Below are 20,846 nucleotides of genomic sequence, written 5' to 3' on the forward strand. Positions count from 1 at the left end.
ATAAAACAGAGTGAATTTGCCACCCTCCTGTGTAAGTACTACTTCTTAACGGCCTCTGCCCCCAAGTGGCTGTTTTCTGTAGCGGCATGAAAAGAGCCCCCAGAGCTGAATTCTGACAGGGCCCTAACTGTTGCAGTGCCTTGGGTTTCCTTGGCTTCGGCCCATCCACCAGTAGAAACTAGCTGTTTTGGCAGCAGTGAGAATGACAGTCATTAGCACGTAGCTTCTGCTTATTGTGTGCTTATTATGTGCTGGGCACGGTAATGTGCATTCTCACCATCATGTTCCACCTCAGGGCCTTTGCATTTGCTGCCCCCCCCCCCCCCCCCAGCCTGCCTCTCTGGACGTCTCCACTTCCTGTGGCGGCCTGCTCAGATCTCATCAGAAGACCTGACCATCCTGTCTCAAGGTGCACCCCAGGCCCTTTTCGTCTTCTTACTTGGTTGCCCTTCTAATTCTAATCTTTATTGTACTGATCGTATCTACTCTTATGTTGGTTTAAATAATGAGCTCTGGTATCTTAGCTCCAGTTTCTATAACAAAAATACCATAGACCGGGGTGTTTAAACAACAAACACTTATTTCTCACAGTTCTGGAGGCTGGGAAGTCCAAGAACAAGGCACCACCCTCTTGGTGAGGGCCCGGTTCCTGGCTAGTAGGCTGTTGCCTTCGTGTATCCTCACGTGGCCGAGAAAGAGAGGGGGCTATGTGTCTTCCTCTTCTTATAAGGGCTCTAATCCTATCATGGGGGCTCCACTCCCATGACCCAGTCACCTCCCGAAAGCCCCACCTCCAAGTACCACCACATTAGGGCTTCGATGTATGAATTTTGGGGAGACACAAACATTCAGTTCATGGCTCCAAGAGATGAATAAAGGGATCGCCGTGTTTGTCCAGAGGAGTAAAACATAAAAATTCTCTGTATTTGTTGAGATATAAAATTGTACCGTGTGCACAGAAGTGCTGTTGGTAATCCTTATCTCCTTATAATTTACAGAGTGCTTATGAGGTAGCTCATTTAGCCCTTCCTTAGAACAACACTGTGAGGAAGACAGGACAGGTATCCTGCCTTTAATGCTGTTTTCTAGAAGCAGCTCAGGCCCGGAGAGGCTGAATGAGGGAGTCAGGGCCAGGCAGAGAGGCTGTCATTCACATCAAGCCCTGGAATCCTAAACCGTGTGTGTGTGCGTGTGTGTGTGTGTGTGTGTGTGTGTGTGTTTTAAGTTAATTTATTTATTTTTGAGAGAGAGAAACAGAGAGAGAGGGAGACATAGAATTCTAAGCAGGCTCCATGCTATCAGTGCAGAGCCCGATATGGGGCTCAAACCCACAAACCGTGAGATCATGACCTGAGCTGAAATCGAGAGTCAGAGGCTTAACTGACTGAGCCACCCAGGTGCCCCTGTGTTGCATTATAAGTGACAGACTTCAGTGGACATCAAGGTCTGCAATCACGTGGAAATACCTCTCCTAACCCAGCTTTGTTAACACCCTGCCCAAAGTGAGTAGAAACAACTGTTCCCACCGGATGTTTGTCTTTTGCCTTTCTTTCAAGTTCCCTTTTGCAGGGCTGCCCAGAGGTGTCCTGAGGGAATGGTGGAGATGCAAAGGCAGTGTAGGTTTTCAAATCTCACCATGAGCCTAAGTTTAATTTCCTCAGAGGGGCCTACTCTGCTCCCCGATCTAAAATATGCCCCCCTACCACCTTCCTCTTTCTGAGAGCACCCTGGACTTGTTCTGTTGTAGCACTCATTGCAATCCTTAGCTGTTAGACCCTAAGCTCATTAGCAGAAAAACCTTCAGAGAGAGAAAACGAAAACTGCCATCGTCCTGCAGGCAGTGGGGGGATGTGAGGTCGTGTGTGGGCTTGGGAGAAAGAGAAGGGCTTGTGTAGAAACTGCAAAGGGAAATACAGAGGAACACGTGGCAGGCGTGTCCCATGAAGGTTTAGGATGCGCATTCCAGAAGCATGGAGGCTGCCTTTCCTCCCCTTAACGCGACTGAGCTGCACGATGTCCTCTTTGTGGGGCTGCTGTGGGGTGTAACTCATCCAGCCAGGTGGCCGGGACGTGATGAGTGATCACCCTCTCTGAGAATGGGTAATGATCACTTTGTCCCTACTGCTTCCTTTCTTGCTGGTTCCCCAGTAGACTCTGGTATATTTTACTGGTTTTTAAAACAATTAAAAATTTTTTTTTAATGTTTTTATTTATTTTTGAGACACAGATAGACAGAGCATGAGCAGGGGAGGAGCAGAGAGAGGGGGAGACACAGAATCTGAAGCAGGCTTCAGGCTTCGGGCTGTCAGCACAGAGCCCGACGTGCGGCTCGAACTCACGGAGTGTGAGATCATGACCTGAGCTGAAATCGGATGCTTAACTGACTGAGCCACCCAGGTGCCCCTAAAACAATTTTTAAATGTTTAGTTTTGAGAGAGAGAAAGAGAGTGCGAGCAGAGGAGGGCAGAGAGACAGGGAGACACAGAATTGGAAGCAGGCTCCAGGCTCTGAGCGGTCAGCACAGAGCCTGACGTGGGGCTTGAACTCATGAACTGCGAGGTCATGACCTGAGCCAAAGTCAGACGCTTAACCGACTGAGCCACCCAGGCGCCCCTAGTTTTTTTCCTAATTAACAAAGCTGGCCACCCATGGCTAGCCCTCTGGGAGTGTTCTTTTTCTCCAGCTTGTCCTCTTCCACCTCCTCCCCGAAACCACAGCTGGGTCTTCCTTGCCCCCTTTTCTAAGTCAGCTTTTCTAACTTAAGATCAAAAGTCCTGAATGCACAGTTTTTGTCTGTCTCTCAGTTTCCCCCTTATTAGTAGTAAGATGAAAAGGACCAGAGCAAGAGCAAGGCTTTGACCTCCTGTGATCCCAGGGTTTTCTGGAAGCAGAATCCAAAGATGCCATTCATGCATTTCTGCAGTAGATGGTTACTGATATTCATGTGTCATGCATGCACGGAGTAGTTAAGACAAAAAGGGGCTTAAGAGAGTCTCCCTACTCTCATGGAACACACATATTGATGGGAAAGTAGACCCTAAAGAAATAACACTAACACCATCATCTACCTTTTGTCGAGCATCTCATCATGGCTGTGTGCTAAGATGGTGCTGAGTATTTCCCACATTTCATCACCCTCCCTGACACCCTTGAGAGGTAAGTATTGTGACTTAAATGTGCACGTGAGGAAAATGACTTGGAAAGGTTTGGTAACACAGCAGAGGAGCCAGGACTCCAGAAGAGGTCTGTCTGACTCGAAAGCCTGTGGTCTTTCCGCCTGCCATGACAGAAAACTGGTGTCAAGAGGACAGGAGTAGGATCACAGAGGGACTTGTTCTTTGGGGGTACGTACGTTTGGTCCCTGATATGTGAATGAGCATTCATTGGTTGGGAAAAGTGGAGAAGGCCATGGAGGTCAAAGGAGGGCGTGAATAAAGGCTTGGGGTGGGAAAGTGTCCAGAGTGGGACCCACAGGTAGAGAGTTCAGGATGCTTGGTATGCAGGGCTGTGGGGGGATGGGTGGGAGTCCAAGGCCAGAAGGGTGGCTGGGGCCACATTGTGCAGGGCCCTGGCATCTGGGCATAGACTCTGTGCTGTGGAGCAGGCCGTGGGGAGACTACAGATAAGACTACAAGATAGGACAAGATGGAAGACTGAAAACTCAGACGCCTTCAGAGGCCAGGCAGTAACATAAACCAGGCCGTAGGCTGGTTCGTACTTGCTGAGGGTGCTTTGTGCCAGGCACTATTCTGAGTTCTCTAGCCTTCTGAGAATAAGGCTGCTGGAAGCTGCCTTCAGGGAGCTTATACCCTCTTGTGTCTGTGTTTGTGATGGAGAAGTGTGTCAACTCCAGATACTGACAGGTGCTTGAGAGAGGATGATGGTCAGGGTAGACTCTGGGGCCGTGCCATTTGGGTTGAGACCTGACAGGTGAGGGGGCTGCTGTGCCAGGGATGAGATCTGTAAGAGGCAGGGTATGTGGTGGTTCAGGGCAAGACGCTGGAACTAGACTGCCCAGTGAGGACTCTGGCTCTGCCATTTGCCAGCTGTGTGGCCTTGGGAATGTCACCTAACCTCTCTGTGCCTCAGATACCTTATCTATGAAGTGGGGATAACAATAGCACTGCCCCTTAGGGTCATTAAGAGGACTGCATGAGTTATCACATGTAAAATGTTTAGACTGGTACCTGGACATGGAAGGGCCTGGAAGGGGAGCCACTGCTGTTGGAATCCTTGTTACCAGTTGTAGCACAGCATTCCAAGCAGGAGAAGCAAGTGACATGGGAATATCCTTTGGGAGGGAGGACGGAGGCTGGTGTAGCTAGATCTTAGTCAATTAGCAGATGCGAAGAGAAGGTGAGGTCAGATCAGGGAGGGATGTGTCGGCAGCGATTTGAACACCACGAGAAGTGCTGGAGGGTTTTAAGTGGGGAAGTCATGCAGTCTGATGGGCTGGTGGTGCACGGAGAAGGGGCACGAGTGGAGTGGGAGACTCTGGGATGATGTTGGGGTCATCTAAACAGAAGGCCCTGGATGCTTGGGCCGGAGTTTTAGGTGAGAGGAGCTAGAAGGAGTGGTGGGAGTTAGGGTATGTTTTAGAGGTAAGGCCTATAGGGTTTATACGTTACTATTGTGTCCTGATCCACTGTGGTGCAGAAGGGAGGGTAGGGAAGGGTGGTGGCATTTGCTGAGATGGGCAAGCCTGGGGGAGAGCAGATTTCTGGCAGAAACACAATTCTGCTTGTACGGCTTGAGAGTCCTAATGCACTTGTCTCAGGTAGGCAGCTGGGACCAGGGCCGTCTGGTGTGAGCAGCAGGGATCTGTGCAACTGTGAACTGTTCCCAAGGGGATTCGGATCATTTAAACACTGTGCTTGCCAAGCTCAATACACCTGCCTCCAATTTGTGACCCCCAAATGGTTCCCAAACTTCCATCCAGCTGAGAAGATCAATTGCCAAGCTAAGAGCACGCCTTTAACTGGTTGGTAGCAGGGACCTTTGGCTCCTGCAGGGGACGGCTCCTAGCGGCAGGGGGGGGGGTCTCTGTCCCAGGCCCTCTGTGGCTTCACGACTGGACCTGGCTGCCTCCACTCCTTCCGCAGTCCTTCACTCAGCAGCCAAGTATGCAGGCCGGAGGGAAATCCCACGGGAAGATGTCGGCTCTGCTGTGGGGAGCTGAGTCCAGTGGGCATGTGAGTTCCTTGCCCAAGGGTACAGTTTTTTCTGTGTCTAGTTTTATTTGTTTGATGCATTTGATCTGCTCAGCCTGCAGCCGGTCAGTAAAGACGTGATGATCTACGTTGCTGGACAGCATAGTGCCGGTGGCGCACACCTGAATCACGCTTGGGAGGAGCCAGGCATGCGCACTAGCTGTCTTGAGCTCAAGGTCCTGCAAGGAGCGTGCATGAAGGCGGAGCCGCTCTAGTTCGTCCTGGCTGGGAGGTTCACTCCTTACCTCGGATCTGAGTAGCTCTTTGCTCATTTTGGGCTTTGCACCCTGCTGGTGGCATGCTCCGGGTGGGGAGTGATTTTCTAGTTAAGCTCTGTTCTTTTTCACGCCCACTGAGGCGGATGAGTTTCCCTCTCCCTCTCCGCTTGGGGACCTTCCTTCTCACATGCACACACTCTCAGAATCTGTCCTTAAGTACGTTTCAAGGTCCTGCTGTGAACAGTTCTTTCTCACAAAATTGTTGGGGGGATAAACAATAACCAGGGAATTGGACGTTAACTTCCATTGTGTGCATTTTCAAAACCACACTGGGGCTTTCCAAGGGGCTCTCAGAAAGTGTGCTTGGCTATTTCTTTTCAAAGTGGGTTATGTCCTTTAACACTTCTCTATTCAGAGTGGGGTTTGTGGGCCAGCACCAACGACATCACCTGGGAGCTTGTCTGAAATGCAAAGTTTCAGGCCCCACTCCTGCACTGGAACAAGATCCTCAAATGATTTTTATGCACAGAAAAGTCTGAGGTGTGGTACTTCAGACAGCAGTCTTCTGGAAAACGCTCAGTCCGTTTGGATGATTCCTGATTATACAGTACAGAAAATGGTTCCCAGGTGCCCTTTGTCTCCTGGGAAGGTGGGGATTTGGCTTAGCCTGGAGATCATCGTGGAGGTGAATGTTGTTAAGCAGTGGGTTGCTGAGGCTTATTTAAAATGACACATGTATTCTCTTCTTTTGGCAGTGATTTAAATGACTTGACTTTTGTGAGTGAAGACCTCTGGTTATTTTTGTCAAAGGAGGAAGGAACAGGGAGTGTCAGTCGGGGTCGAGGGGGCTCAAGGGTATGACAGTTGTCATCAAATGTTGAATGAGCCCTCAGATTTCATCATCATGAAGAAGAACCTTCTAAGGTAGAACAGGTTAAAGGTGAAGGGGCCCGTCTCCAGAGGGGCAGTTGGGGTGTTGCAGGGGATCCAAGCAGGGCATATGGGGTTGGATCAGACCTCTTTTTTTAAAAAATATATTTTTTTTAAATTTTTAAAATTTTATTTTTGAGAGAGAAAGAGCATGAACAGGGGAGGGGCAGGGAGAGAGACAGGGACAGAGGATCTGAAATGGGCTCTGCACTGACAGCAGAGAGCCCGACATGGGGCAAGAACTCATGAACCGTGAGATCATAACCTGAGCTCAATTTGAATGCTTAGCCAATGGAGCCACCCAGGTGCCCCAAGGATCAGACATCTTTTAATGCGTGTTCCAGCCGTGTGAACCGCAGAAGAGAGAAGGACTCATATAACTGAGTTTCGAACCCAGCTTTCCCATTTACTGGCCCTGATTTGGGCAAGTTACTTCACTTTTCTAAAGCCTCAGTTCCCTCATCTGAAGATAGAGATGATAATACTTGCCTTGTGGGATGGTGTGAAAATTAAATGACAATTATGGATGTAAAGTTCCCATCAGGGCCTAACATGACATATGGGTATAATGAATTTTTGTGTCCCTCCTCTTCTTCTGTATACTTTTCTTTGCCCTGTCTGGGGTGGACTGTAATTAGTTAACAGTTTGAGCAGCCAGCTTGATATTGGATTTTAATCTCATAAAGTTCTGATTCTTGTTCTTCTGTGAACAAGGACTTTCATTTACCATTCAACAGAGTTTGGATCATGTCACATATTAATATTATGTTTCCCCAACTTGGCCTCAGGCTCTGTGAGGTCACGGCCTGGTACCCTGGCCAGGTGGTTTCCGCAGAAATACCACACACCATGATACATCCTTATTGCAACAACTCCAATAATCTGTGTCAGAAAGCTCAGTGCCTGACCACTGGGTCTCAGCTGGACTCCTAGCTACCCAAGGGCCAGTAATGTCCATTCCTGCATCCACAGCAATGGGGAAGAGGGCGCTCAAGGGGGACTCAATAGAGGTTAATAAATTGTTTGATCTACGTCACAGGAAGCTATGGAAAGTCAGTTTGAAACCTGACAACTTGGAAAGAGGGATCAGGGAAAGGAAGCAAGGAAGTGATTGAAATAAGTAAATTTCACTTTTTAATTAATATCCCACTCTTTTCCATAAAGGATTGGTGCATATAGCAAAATAGGAAGCAATATATAATTTGTGGAATGAGGGAGGATATAGATAAATAAACAAATGTATAAAATCAGGACCAGAGAAGAAAGAAATACATTTCATGAGTCTTCCCATATGACCCAAATTAAAAAAAAATAATAAATTCAAATTAAAAAAAAAAAGACAATATGTTTTCCAAGCAATCTTCTCAGGTTGGCAAAGGTTTCTTTGATTTTTCTCTCTGTGTTTTTTTGCGCCCTGGTCTGAGTGAGCGGGTGAGCCATTCTGCCCTCTGGCAGGCAAGCCTTGCCCTCTGTAAGGGTTTGCCCATTACCCTAGGAAAGGAGGGTCTGGAAGGTGTGCTATCCCTGCCACTTTCAAGTTATCAGCCCTGATGAGTCATCACTATACATTGGTTTTATTTTCTTTTGTGCAAGAGCTTGATTCAGAGTTGATTTGACAGCCAAATTGGCCTGGAAGGTATAATGAGGCAATGCTGAGCATCTCTGAATACAGAAGGGGAGAAAGGAACAGGCTGAGGTGTGGTGATATCTTTTATGTCATTGGGGCACAAATTCCACCTGGATTACAGAGCTCTGTTCCACCTAAGGAACAGGAGAGCAGGGAGCCTTCCTTTGTGAGCTTTTAACTTGAGGCTACGTAGGGGGGAGACAAGGGGCTCTCCCACCGGGTCTGGGTTGCTTGGTAGTAGGGCTCAGGAAATAGTATTAACATTTGGGGAAGTGTGATGGATAGCACAGGGGTTAAAAGCGCTGGCTCTGGAGTAAGGCAGCACTGGATTCAATTTCCAGACCTGCCGCTCGCTAGTCGTTTCATCTCAGGCAATTTACTTAAGTTCTCAAACACTCAGTTTCCACATCCGGAAAATGGGAAAATGATAGCAGTATCCTAAGAGAGTTGCTGTGAAGATAAAATTAGGTATTTATGCGGAATTATACGGTATTATATAGCTAGCATTTCTCATTTTTAGCAATCCTAATTATGTATTTTACGTAAGTAATTAACTCTATTTGTGAATTATACATTTTGTGGCCATATTCTTTTATGTGTCATCTAATCTGGTAGGGATTTTCCCATTTACCCATCTACCCATCCCCACCCCTCCTCCCCCAGCCTCCTCCACCCCCATCCCCGTGACAGGCTTTGAGGATACATCAGACACCAGAAGCCTTCTCAACACAGCACTTGAGTCAGCCATCCTCAATTAGAGTTAAACATTTTTATGCTTAAAATGGATCCTGGAGTTGTCAGGCATTGATATTTATCAAACCCAGTGGGGGAAAAAGAAGCCAGATCCTTTACTTCACTCATGACCCATCACTGTGTGAGAGTTGAAGAGATTGACTTCATCCCTTTTTCTGAGAATGCTGGGCTTGGAGCTGGAGAAACAGATGATGTTTCTGACTCTGTTACTTGGCTTTGGACTGATCTTGGACAAGTTGCTTGATCTCTCGGAGTATCAGTTTCCTTACCTGTTGAAGAGAATAGGTCGTGCCTCCTGAGGCTGTTTTTCTAAGTTGTAGTGCTTCTCATGCTAACATGAATTTGATTGTTTCTATTCCCTTGTTACTACTTTCTACCTAGAGAGGGTTTAAGAGGGCTAGGGAGTGGGCTGGTAGCTGGGGCTCTGGCAGGAACATGGCATGAAGCTCCTTCCTTTGTACCTAGTGTCTCCCCCTTCTGGAGGCCATTGCTGTGAGTCCTTACTCCCGCACCCACCTCACAAAAGGATTCCTCTCTACTGACAATCTCCTGGGCTTGTGTCAGGTATGAGGTCCCGGGCAGGTGACCTCTTCCACTCTCTGCAGGCCAGTGTGTGGCTCTCACCAGGGCTAGAGGCATGAGGGAGAGGGTCAGGCCTTAGTAAGACTTTTTTTCTAGGTGTAGCCTTTTCTGGAGCATGGCTTCTATCTTCCTACCCTTCTTGGAAGGCAAAGAGGAAATGGGAAAGATGGAATGAACATGGGTTTCAGAGCCAGGTACACCTGGATTTGGATGGGAGTTCTGCCACACAATGGTGTGGTCTTAGAAAAGTTACCTGACAGTTCTGAATTCCAGTGGCCTGAATATTTATCAAATGGGAATGTCAGTCTTACTCAGTATGAAGGGCAGGGGCCATGTCTGGTTGTTCACAGCTTTACCTGATATCTACAGTTTAGTCAGTGCTTGATAAATATTTCTAAGTGCTGAATTGACACTTACAGGGCTTACTGTTTGCTAATGTCCTTGTGCCTTCCCCCTCCACTTCTCCTTCCAATTCTTGGCCCCCATTGCATTCTGCATGGTAGGTTGTTAGAAGGTTAGTCATTGATTCATACGATAAAAATTGTGTGCCAGGTGTTTAGGCACTGGGGATATAGTAGTTCTTTCACCGGCAGAGAATCATGCTCTGAGTTTGGGTCATGTCACCACGATCATGCGATCATGATCATGACCTTCTTTCCTGGTGCTTGTTCAGTGAATCCCTTATAGTGGAAGGAGAAAGGCGATAAGCCCAGTGAGTAAAGTACAGAACATATGAGAAGGTGACAGTGCTGTGGGGAGGACCAGAGCAGGGAAGGGGAATGGGGGCAGAGGAAGAGCGGGGAGTCAGGAGGTGTGGCCTTGGTAATGTAGTCATGGAGGGTCTTACTTAGAAGGTGATAATGGTGATCTTGGACCAAGTCTTTTTCTCCAGCATTCTATCCAGTTTCCTTTGCTGTTGCTTGGGTCTTTGCAAGTTGACGGCAATGTGAGGTGAGCAAACATCTGTGAGCAATTCTGAGCTTCACCTTTTACAGTAACTTGGGAACCTCATTCCAAGCCTCTCTTTTCTGGGAGTTCCTTGTGCCTGGCTTTCTAGCCCCTAGGCTTCCCAAAGGAATTCACCTTGAGAGGGTCCATGGGCCGGCCTCAGAGATTGTGGCAAAGCAGCAGGTAGCCAATGCATCGGGCAGGTTTCCTTTCAGGAAGCCAGTCTCTGTTCCCGGCTTGCTTGCTCACTGTGTTTTCACCCGGGCACCCAGCACCCCAGCTGTGTTTATACACCCCCAGGTGCCCGAGCTTTCAAAACAAGGGTGGTAGTATTTTTGGTGCTAGTTTTGGTTACAAAGCAGTGTGCACCTGCCCAGGCCACCACCACAACTGCTTGGACCACCCTCCCTTCCTGTTCTCATGGGCTGGATTGTTTGTAGCTTAGCTGGGACATCAGTGCCACCTTCACTGCCTGGGGTTGGGGTACTCATTGTTCTGAGTTAACTTCCTGTCTCAGTGGTCTCCCTCTCTCTGGTCTCCGTGGCAAATCCTTCCTTTAAGATTTGCTTCTGGCCATTTTTTGCAGGGAGGCAGGGGGATATACAACAGACACACGACAGACATACCACAGACATAGCTTTTGAGGCAATTGATTAAAATCCATACTCCTGTCCCCACTTGCAGGGATTCTGATTCAGTGTTTCTGGGATGGGACTAAGGAATCTGGATCATCATCATCATTATCATCACGATTTTAAAGCCCATTCCTTAGCTCATCAGGCTGGGATAGACCCAGATTGAAAGGCATAGTTTGCTTCCCTAATTTATTTGTATGTGAAGGCTGAGAGTGAAATCTCTTGTTACAGTCCGCTCAGAGTCTAGCCCAGTGCCAAGCTCACGGTTGGCGCACAGTATGCATGTGTTGAAGGTTGGAGGCAATCCTTCTATAAGAAACCTTCGCAATGTGAAGAGTTGCTCACTAATTGGTCCCCATAGTTATGTTTGCAATCTTAACAGTTGCTTTTTTTCTTAAAGCAGAGGTATGTCTCTGTTGAGGATTTTAATGACAAAACAAAAGCATCCTGAAAAGAACTGAAAAGCAGTAATTACTTTTTGAAGGAATTTGAGACACACCTTCCTCCCTAAAGGTTGCTTTGGTAAAGGTGTATGAAGTTACACCATTTATTAGTACTTCTCAGTTGCTCAGTGGAATCATCTGGGAGCTTAACAGGTATCCATGCTTGGGTCCCATCCCCAAGGTTCTGTTTAATTAGTCTGGGGTATGGCCTAGACATCAGGATTTTTAAAAGTTCCCTAGGTAGTTCTTTTTTTAAATTTTCATTTTTTAGCTTATTTATTTTGACAGAGACAGCACGGCGGGGTGGTATAGAGAGAGAGAGAAGGAGAGAGAGAATCCCAAGCAGGCTCTGTGCTGCCAGTGTGGAGCTCAAAGCGGGACTCGAACCCTGAAACTGTGAAATCACGATCTGAGCTGAAACCAAGAGCCAGATGCCAAACTGACTGAGCCACTCAGGTGCCCCCCCACCTCCAAATTCCCTGGGCAATTCTAATGTGCGACGAGGGTTGCAAATCCCTGATTTAGAAAGTGTGGAACTCCTTGGAGAGCAGATGGGAGATTCGTTTCTGGACTCTTTATAGGGAATCGTCTGGGACTAGAGATGGAAAGTCCCCTGGATTCTGTGATCCCAAACTCCTCTGGAATCTGAATCTAAAATGTAATTTATATAAATAGATAAATAGACATACACACACAATATCTAAAATTTTAATGTGTATCAAGTAATAGACAACTTTTTCCTACCCCTTTAATAAGAACAGTTTTCCTGATTATAAACATGGTCCATGATTATCATAAACTGTTAGGTTTATGCAGAAAAGTATAAAATAGGTTAAAAGTCATCCCAAATGCTAGGATACAGAAGAAATAACTGTTAATATATCTAGCGCACATCTTTCCACTCCTTTCTCTGTACCCATATAGACATGTAGCCTAGATATACAAGTCAACATCATATGTACTGGTCTGTATGTTTTGCCCAACAGTATGATATGGATAAGTTTCCTTAAATCTACATAATTATTTTTATGAGATTTTGCCAAATTCAAGCTCTAATTGCATCTGATAAATGGAACATCTACTCTGTTGTTAAAGCTTGCTGTATATTTTTAAAAAAATAAAAGGCAAACAGCAGAGGACTCTTCCACTGGCCAAGAAGCCCAGGTGTGTCCCAACAGTCTGTGGAGGCTGCCTGGGCAGTTTGTGGGCTGGGGACAAAGGGCTCAGTGAGCTTGGTCACAACCACTTTTTGTAGTGCTGGTCTCTGTTGAGTTTTAGTTTCATTCAAAACAACTTTTATTTTCATTTGCCTTGTGGACCATGCAGAGAATATAGAAAGCCCAATGCAGATCAGCAAAGAGCTGCCTCCTGAGCATGCAGGAGACAGAACCACCCATAGCGGGCGTCCCAGTGGTGAGCCATTACTGGCTGGTGGACTGGACAGCCGCTCAGTTATTCAGAGAAGCCTACAATCTAAATTTTATATTTGAAATCTCTTGATTTTTAAATGTAGATGATTGTTTAAAAATTTAAAACATTGTGGGGCCAAACAACACACGTGGGCCTTTTTATTATCCTCTGGAAGCCAGTCTTAGGTTTCTGGTCTACTAAGCCATTTGTGGCAGTGGTATGGATTCGGTCTACTTGATTTAGTTTTTTTTTTTTTTTTTTTTAATGTTTATTTTTGAGAGAGAGAGAGAGAGAGCGAGCAGGGGAGGGGCAGAGAGAGAAGGACACAACAGAATCTGAAGCAGGCTCCAGGCTCTGAGCTGTCAGCGCAGAGCCTGATGTGGGGCTCGAATTCACAAATGATGAGATCATGACCTGAGCTGAAGTCTGACACTTAACTGACTGAGCCACCCAGGCAGGCGCCCCTACTTGATTTAGTTCTGAAAACACTGACCGTATGTGTTATTCTGTGTGGCACTCACTCTGTGTTCAGAAGACTGAAAATACAAAGGTGCAAAGTTATGATCCTTGTCTTGGGTGGGGTAGGTTGTAGTTGAGAGGAGCTTTTCTCAAAATATGGTCCCCAGGCCAGCTCCTCAGTATCACCTGGGAACTTGTTAGAAATGCAGATTCTCACTGAGTCAGAATTTTTACTTTAACAAACCCTGCAGTCTATTCTAACCAACCTTCCTGCTTGCTCTGATGCCTGCTAAAGTTTGCTAACTACTGTCTGGGAAGGGAGTTGGGTGTATGCAGAGATCAATGGGATGGAGAAGCTGTGATGAGCGTCAGGGAAGCTTTTCAGAAATGAATGTCTCCACCTGAATCTTGCAGGATGAGTGTGACTTGGCAGGTGAGGCAGTGGGGAGGGGTGTCCTGGGGAGGGAGGGTGTGTGTAGGGCGTGTTTAGGAATTTTCAGAGTATGTGACTGAAGGATGCTCTGGCAAATAGAGTGAGCTGAGAAGAATAGGTGAGGCCAGGTGTTCAATGACCAGGTCAGGTTAGCTGGATTGTGTCTTGTAAGTGTTGGGACATCGCTGGAGACCTTTAAGTAAGGGAGTGTGGCACTGGGTCTATGTTTAGGAAAATAATCCTGCTGGCATGGTTCAGATTCCTTCTGGGTAGAAACAAGTCTCTTGGTACTCCACTGGCCTAGATCTCGATTCCTGCCTCTCCTGGTCTTACTTGGATCTGGGTCAGCAATTCCCATCCTCGGAAAGGGTGGTGGGGAGAGGAGGTAAAAGCTCTGGAGTGAGGAAACAGCCATCTCTGCAGTGTAAAATGGTGACAGTATTGTCACTGCTCCTCTTCCTTCCCACAGGGAAGATGCTCACTCTCCAAGCTGAACATTTTCGTGGCTGCTGGTGTTCACAGCAATGGAAGTGGTTTTTGTTTTTCTACTTTAAAAGTAGCCCATCAGTTTCTGCAGCAAATATTTTGGGGGAAGAAACCCTTGCTCTGTTTCTTTAAAGAAGGATCTCTGGAGAGGAAACAGTTTGAACTCAAGGCCAGGGAGACTCATGTCAGTACCTAAGGAGGGCTTGCTCCTCTCTGCCTCTCTTACCCTCTTCCTTTTGGAAATGCTGGGGTGTGGGAGGTAACGGAGGCAGGTAATGTCACACCCCCCTCCCCCCCGTTGTTTTTTTAATAACATCTTTTTTGTCATCCACAAAGAGAGTGAAGACAATGGGCCATGCAAATGACAGGAAAGTAGACGGAGTTTGGATCCATGAACTTTAAAAATCTGTCCACATGTAGTGAATTGTGAAATCTTTACCTTTGTGAGAGGGTGAAAAGAATTTTTTCACTCCTTCCATGCTTTGCAAAATTGATGTAATGTTTATGAAGTAGTTATTTCTTTTGTCCCGCTGCTGCATCTTTGCATACATTAATGATTACTTTAGCACCCCTTTTATTCTGCCTGTCTAGTGAGTGTTTTTTTCTAAGCTGAAATGAACAGGTTTTTCCAGTTGATTGCTTTGGGTGTTTTGTTCAAGTTGACCACAACTATCGTGCCTGTTTACTATGAATATATAAAACAAGCAAGCTATAATCCTTATGGGTATTAAAAGTGATATTTAAAGTGAATGAAACTTGTGTTTCCACTTAATGACTGATCTCATTTTTCTTCACAAAGGTGGTGTTCATAAATATAGGGAATATTAATTATGACTCTGTCCACATGACAAATTATTTAGACGCTTATCAGAGGAGGGTAAAGTGCCCTGCTGAGAAGCTTTAAGGGTAAGGTTTTCTAGAGCAGTTCTCTGAAGAATTTTCTTGATCCCCTCTTTTGAATTCCCTTGTTTGTTAGTGTCTAAAGTTAAATATCTTTCTTAATAAAAACTAACCCTGTTGTTACCTTCTGAAATCCTGTCTTGGCTTTGGCCCTATCCATCTGAGCATAGTGGTTTTATGTTAAGTGGTTGGGGTGCATTTATGTGTTTTAAGACAGCCTGATAAGTGGAAGCTTGAACCAAAAGGACGTACACAGGTTTGGAAGTCAGACATTCATGCCTCTTAATGTGTGGGTGCAAGCCACTTTCCACCTTGAGGCATAGGAAATTACAAATTGCTTAGGTCCTCTCCAGCTTTATTCAAATGCACTTAATCAAAATGATGAAGACATCTGTCCTCATTTAGACATTGAGAGCAGCAATGGAAATATAGACAGAGAATATAGGCAGAGTGAATACAGACAGAGTGAAGTTGCTTTTATTTTCTTACAAAGATCCTCAAACATAGTTTAATGTGAAATCCCCCAGAGGATTAGCTGTAGGTTGGACATATTCTGTGGACACATGTGCCTTGCTTTTATTGCATTGTCTGCTTTTCTTTTTCAGTCGCAAATGAAGCTGGAGACAAGCCTGCCAGACCACTTGCCCGCTTCTCTCGTGAGTAGATCTTGTTTCACTCCTTTCCTGGGCTCCTTCAGAGGCTTTATTGCCTGTGCAGTCCACACTTGGAATCCTGCCAGCTGTCAGTAAAACACTGTCGATAATAGAGTAATATAGGAAATGTCTTTAATGGGTTAATATTTCATTTGAGCCCCATCGTGGGTGAGCTATTCATTGCTGTTGCCCTTTCAACCCTTAGAGCTGTAGTTTATCCAACTGTGCTTTAGGGTTTTGCTCTTCAAAGTGGGGTCCGTCCTGGGAGCAGGAGGATTGGCATTGCCTGGGGACTTTTAGAAATGCAGAGCCCCAGACCCACTGAATCAGTATCTGAATTTAACAAATCCCTAGGTGATTTCTGTGCACATTTGAGTTTGAGAACTGTTGCCCTGGGAGTCCTCTCAGAGAGTTCTGCACTCAGGGGCGGGCTTTTTATGACGACAGCATGAGGAAGAGTATGTAAAATGCTTGTAGTTGCCAAGGTCCACACATGTGTGAAAGCATCATCACCACCCACAGTGGATTTCTGGACTAGCTCCATTGGCTTTACCTTATTTAGGTGACATTTCGAAGCTTGTGTGAAATTTACCTCACTTAGGTGACATTTTGAAGCTTGTGTGAAATTTACCTCACTTAGGTGACATTTTGAAGCTTGTGTGAACATTGTGAAGATAGGTTGAATGCTTTTCCTTGGGCACAGGGATCCCTGTAAGGGCCTTGGAGCTCCCCATCAATTTCACTTGACTCTTTTGTCTGTAGGTCTTGATCATTAGTGGGAGAATGGGAGTCAAAAGCCTCTCAGTGTTTTCTGTGCCAGGGTGATCAGCAAACTATGCGGCAAGTGAATGCTCTCTCTGGAATGAAAACCCAGATTGCAACAAGGGAGCAGAAATACCAGAGGTTGAGCGGGGCTGGGTGGAGATGCTCCCCAAACCAGACAGGCATGGAGTGGAGAAATGGTGGAGCAGAAAATCAAAACAGGAGGATTTTTCTTTCCAGCACCAGCACGACTTGCTCTTTCACTTAGAGTAATTTCGCTGAAACTTTCTGGGCCTCAGTTTTCTCCCTCCGAAAAATAGGGAATCCATACCCATCTTCTCTCCTTTATAAAAAAGTTACCTTCTTTGGAAGTCATGGTACACAAATTCCCTGTCACGGCCTTATTTCCTAAGGTGGATCGAGTTTTGGGTGTGGATACCGCCATAGTAAGCCTTAATGTGTAGAATCAAAAGTATTTTTCTACTTAGAGGGCCTTCTTCTAAATTCTGCCTTCCAGTTCTTTTGGGAAGGCTTCAAAACTTTGGGATTGGTTCCTAGAAATGGCTTTTATAGAACTGTAATGATAGATGATAATGCGAGAGCATTAAGTGCTCACATTTTAGAAGGTGTGTAATAAAACACTCCTTTCTCACTTCCCTCCTACCTGGAACCATTACTTCCCAAAATAAGCATTTCATCCCACGGCTCAATGAGGATGATGAATATGCTTTTAGTCCCTTTGTTTCTTGATCTCCCAAGCAGTAGTCAGGCAAGTTAATAAGCTGAAATGGTAACCCAGCCACGCTGGGCACACTGTGCTGCGTGCATCTCCTCGGGAGTGCCCGAAGTTTTGATGCTCATCAGGAGATGTAGGAAGAGGACGGGATGGGGGCCTTTCACCGTGAAGCCAGAATGAAACCTGGAGCAGCCGGTCCCTTCCCAGATAGAAGAGGGTGACTTCACTTGTAAATGGCTTCCACAACTTCTAAGTTGTGTGTCTGGGTTGAAAAGAGGATATGTCACTTGAAAGCTTATTAGTAGGAGATAAGTGAAGAGATGAAAGAAAAAATATCCTTTTAGGAAAAAAAGTAATTAGTGACAAACCAATTAAGTTGGGCTGATTCTGTGATTCTGGACCAAAAAAAAGGAAAAAAAATTTCTGCCAGTGCATTGTCCTGGAAAAAAAAAATTAGATGGCACATTAGCTACTAAATTTTTTTGTAGCAAATACTAGATGGAAAATATGAGGTGGATTCTAGGAAGAAAAAATATTTTTAAAGTTTATTTCTTTATTTTTGAGAGAGAGAGAGAGAGAGAGAGAGAGAGAGAGACAGCATGAGTGGGGGAAGGGCAGAGAGAGAGAGAGAGAGAGAGAGAGAGAGAGAATCCCAAGCAGGCTCCAAGTTGTCAGCACAGAGCGTGACATGGGGCTTGATCCCAAAACCTGCGAAATCATGAGCTGAAATCAACGGTTGGGTGCTTAACTGCCTGAGCCACCCAGGCACCCCATATATATAGTTTTTGGCAGAGGCTCTGGGGATTGAACAGGGCATAATGAAGAAAAAAATTCTTAAAAAAAATTTTTTTTAAACGTTTATTTATTATTGAGAGACAGAGAGACACAGAGCATGAGCAGGGGAGGGGCACAGAGAGGGAGACACAGAATCCGAAGCAGGTTCCAGGCTCTGAGCTGTCAGCACAGAGCCTGACGTGGGGCTTGAACTCACAAACCGCGAGATCATGACCTGAGCTGAAGTTGGACACTTAACCAACTGAGCCACCCAGGTGCCCCAAGAAAAAGATAACTCTTAATGTAGCATTGTCTAATTGAGACTTTACTTACCAAATTGAAAATGACCTTGAAGGTGTGCTATGGTGTGAATGGAATGTTCACTTTGGGAAGAGTGGAAGGATTTGGTTGACAGACTTTTCTTTGGAGGCCAGAAGATGAAATACTGTGACACTCTAATTTTGCCCCCACTGAGACACACAGAAAGCCCTGACAGTGTGCACCACCCAGCATGGATTTAGGCTAGATGGGAGTGGGCAATGAGAACATAGGTTGGAGATGCTCTGAAAGCTGGACTCAAGAGGTGGGGTGGTCAGCAGAAAGAGCTCAGGGTGGGAAGGAGGAGAGCTGGTCCACTGGCCTCCCAAGTCATCCCAGGGGTTTCATTCCCTTTGTGGGGTCTCACATTCTGATTCCTTATTCTTCTGGAATATGCTGCTCATTTCTCCAGAGATTTTGCCCATGCTTGAATCAATATACTTTTCTTGGCTTCCCCATATTGCAACAGAGGTGAACTGTGTTGATTATATTAAGAGATCCCAAAAGAGAAGCAGAGGGAAGTAGAGTGTAGAACTCATGAAAACATCCAGCATTTCCAAGGGCTGGTTTCTGATCATGCTTGACCAGTTGATTTGCCAGCCTTGCAGGCCTTATTCTGGTCACTTCTGCAATACAACCCATCCCCAGCTTTCTTCTTGGAACCTCTGTCTCTCAGAGGCTGACACCACCACCCAGAACCACTGAACCTTCCTCAAAGAAGTTGATGCCAAAGCCCATGGGTCAAGCTCAGTTCCTGTCACCTTTAGACTGGAGACACTTAATATGCCATGAAATAGCAGTGCTGTGGTTGTGGACTCTGGAGTGACTTCTGTGAGTCTCTGGATCCTATCATGGCCCCTTCATCACTCCGTCCCCATCATTTTATGCTTAACAGTGGCTTTTGACCTTAATCAGAGCATTTGACTAACAGCCACAGGCATGGAGAGTAACCAGAAAGTCATTCTTCTAGGAATGGAGGTGAGGAAGGAGAAGGAAGGAGACAGGGAGGGGGATGAGATTCCAAAGCAGTGGAGAATATTATCTTTCCCTCTAAAACCTACAGAAAAATGACAGTGTCCAAGAGAATGAGGAACTGAGGGTGACCCTGACTGTAAGGTACTGTATGAGTCCAAGGCATGTTGGCTTTGGGCCAGCAGATGGTTTAGAATGGCACCCATTATGAGGCTAGCTGTCCTGGGGCTGGAGGTCCTGTGTGTGGGGACTTCCTTCCCATGCATCAGAGCCAGGGTTGGGTTGGGGGCATGAGCCTGTAGAGCACCTCACCTTGGTCCTGCATGCAAAACTCTCTGACAACCAGTGTCTCCATTTTACAAATGAGGACAACAAAGTTGGGAGAAAACATTGAGAATTTCTCACTGATGGAATTCTAGGTCTCCTAACTCCAAATCCTGGCTGTTCCCAGTGCACATTACTTCTTGGTCTAAGGGCTGGGTTTGCCAGCTCTGTAGCTCAGAGACTAGGGGGTCTGCCTTCTTGGTAGTGGAGATGCTCAAACTTTAGCTCAGGGCAGGCATCCTAGATCTACACCATAGTGGCCGTCACTACAGTTGGTTCCATCTGGGTTGGGAAGACCTTTTCCTCAAACATCCCTTCCACCAGCTCACTGATATCAGGAATTCCCTCAAATAAGGGAATCACTTGAAGACTTAAAATGCAAATTCTCTCCAGAGTGAGGACACAGGGTTCATTCTTATTATGGTGAAAATGATTGATATCAGACCTTTTAACTTTTTCCCCCAGACACCTGAAAAAATATTCTCAGTGTGTAAATGGAACAAAAGAGAGGCAACCTGGGGTCAAGCCAAGAGGGGTCTTTGTACTAGCCTAAAGAGTGGACCCTGATTATGGGGAAGCCTTTGAAAGGTTTTCACACTTGGCTGGCAACTCAGCCTTCTGTTGGAGATGGAGGTGACCTCTGGGGACCATGGCTGTGCTGTGAAGAGCTGGACCTTCAGGTGAGGAGCTCCTGGGCCTCCCCTTAGGCTGGGGCTCCTGGACTTCTGGGATGAAGTCAGCTGGTTGTGGGGCTGGGTCCCCTGCTGGCCCAGACATCTGAGATGCTGGCATGGCTACCCTCCAGTGCCATCCTGGAGAGCTTTTCCCTGGAGATGTCTGTCTTATGTGTATGTCAGTCTTTCCAGTAGACAGTAGGCTCCTGGAGGCCAAGGGCCCCACCTGGTTGAGCTGTGTACTAACCTTGCCTGGTGTAGGAATAACTGCTTGTTGAGTGAAGACAAAGTAAACTAGGACCCTCCAGCTCTGTTCCCCACTTCTCTTCCTCATCCTCACCTCATAAGCAGGGGAATGTTATCCCACTGCCAGTACACACACTCCTGAAACCACTCCAGAGCGTGTCCTCAAGGGTCTCCCACACACGAATGTCAAGGTGTTCAGAAGCTATTAAGGGCTCAGGCTCTGGTGTTAGGCCTGGGCTTGGGTTCTCTGTCCCGGAATTCTGAATTGTGTGAATTTGGGCAGGAAACTTACCCCTCTAAGTCACACTTTATGCATCTGGATTCCAGGAAGATATTATAACTTATTTCCAGAG

At 46.3% G+C, this 20,846-nt stretch overlaps 1 protein-coding gene across 8 annotated transcripts in view; it reads left to right on the forward strand.

Annotated features, from left to right (window-relative positions):
• PDE1C (phosphodiesterase 1C) overlaps positions 1–20,846 on the forward strand; it is a 516,106-nt gene that overhangs the window by 78,463 nt on the left and 416,797 nt on the right. For all 8 annotated transcript variants that reach the window (XR_009260337.1, XM_058724658.1, XM_058724659.1 and 5 more), the window contains exon 2: positions 15,640–15,690. Coding sequence is in view for 7 of the 8 variants with exons in the window: in XM_058724658.1 (XP_058580641.1) it covers positions 15,640–15,690 (51 nt within the window). In the remaining variant the exon portion in view is untranslated. The remainder of the gene's footprint in view (positions 1–15,639; positions 15,691–20,846) is intronic.

The sequence above is a fragment of the Neofelis nebulosa genome, chromosome 4, assembly GCF_028018385.1.
Source record: "Neofelis nebulosa isolate mNeoNeb1 chromosome 4, mNeoNeb1.pri, whole genome shotgun sequence".
In the NCBI taxonomy this organism is placed as follows: Eukaryota; Metazoa; Chordata; class Mammalia; order Carnivora; family Felidae; genus Neofelis; species Neofelis nebulosa.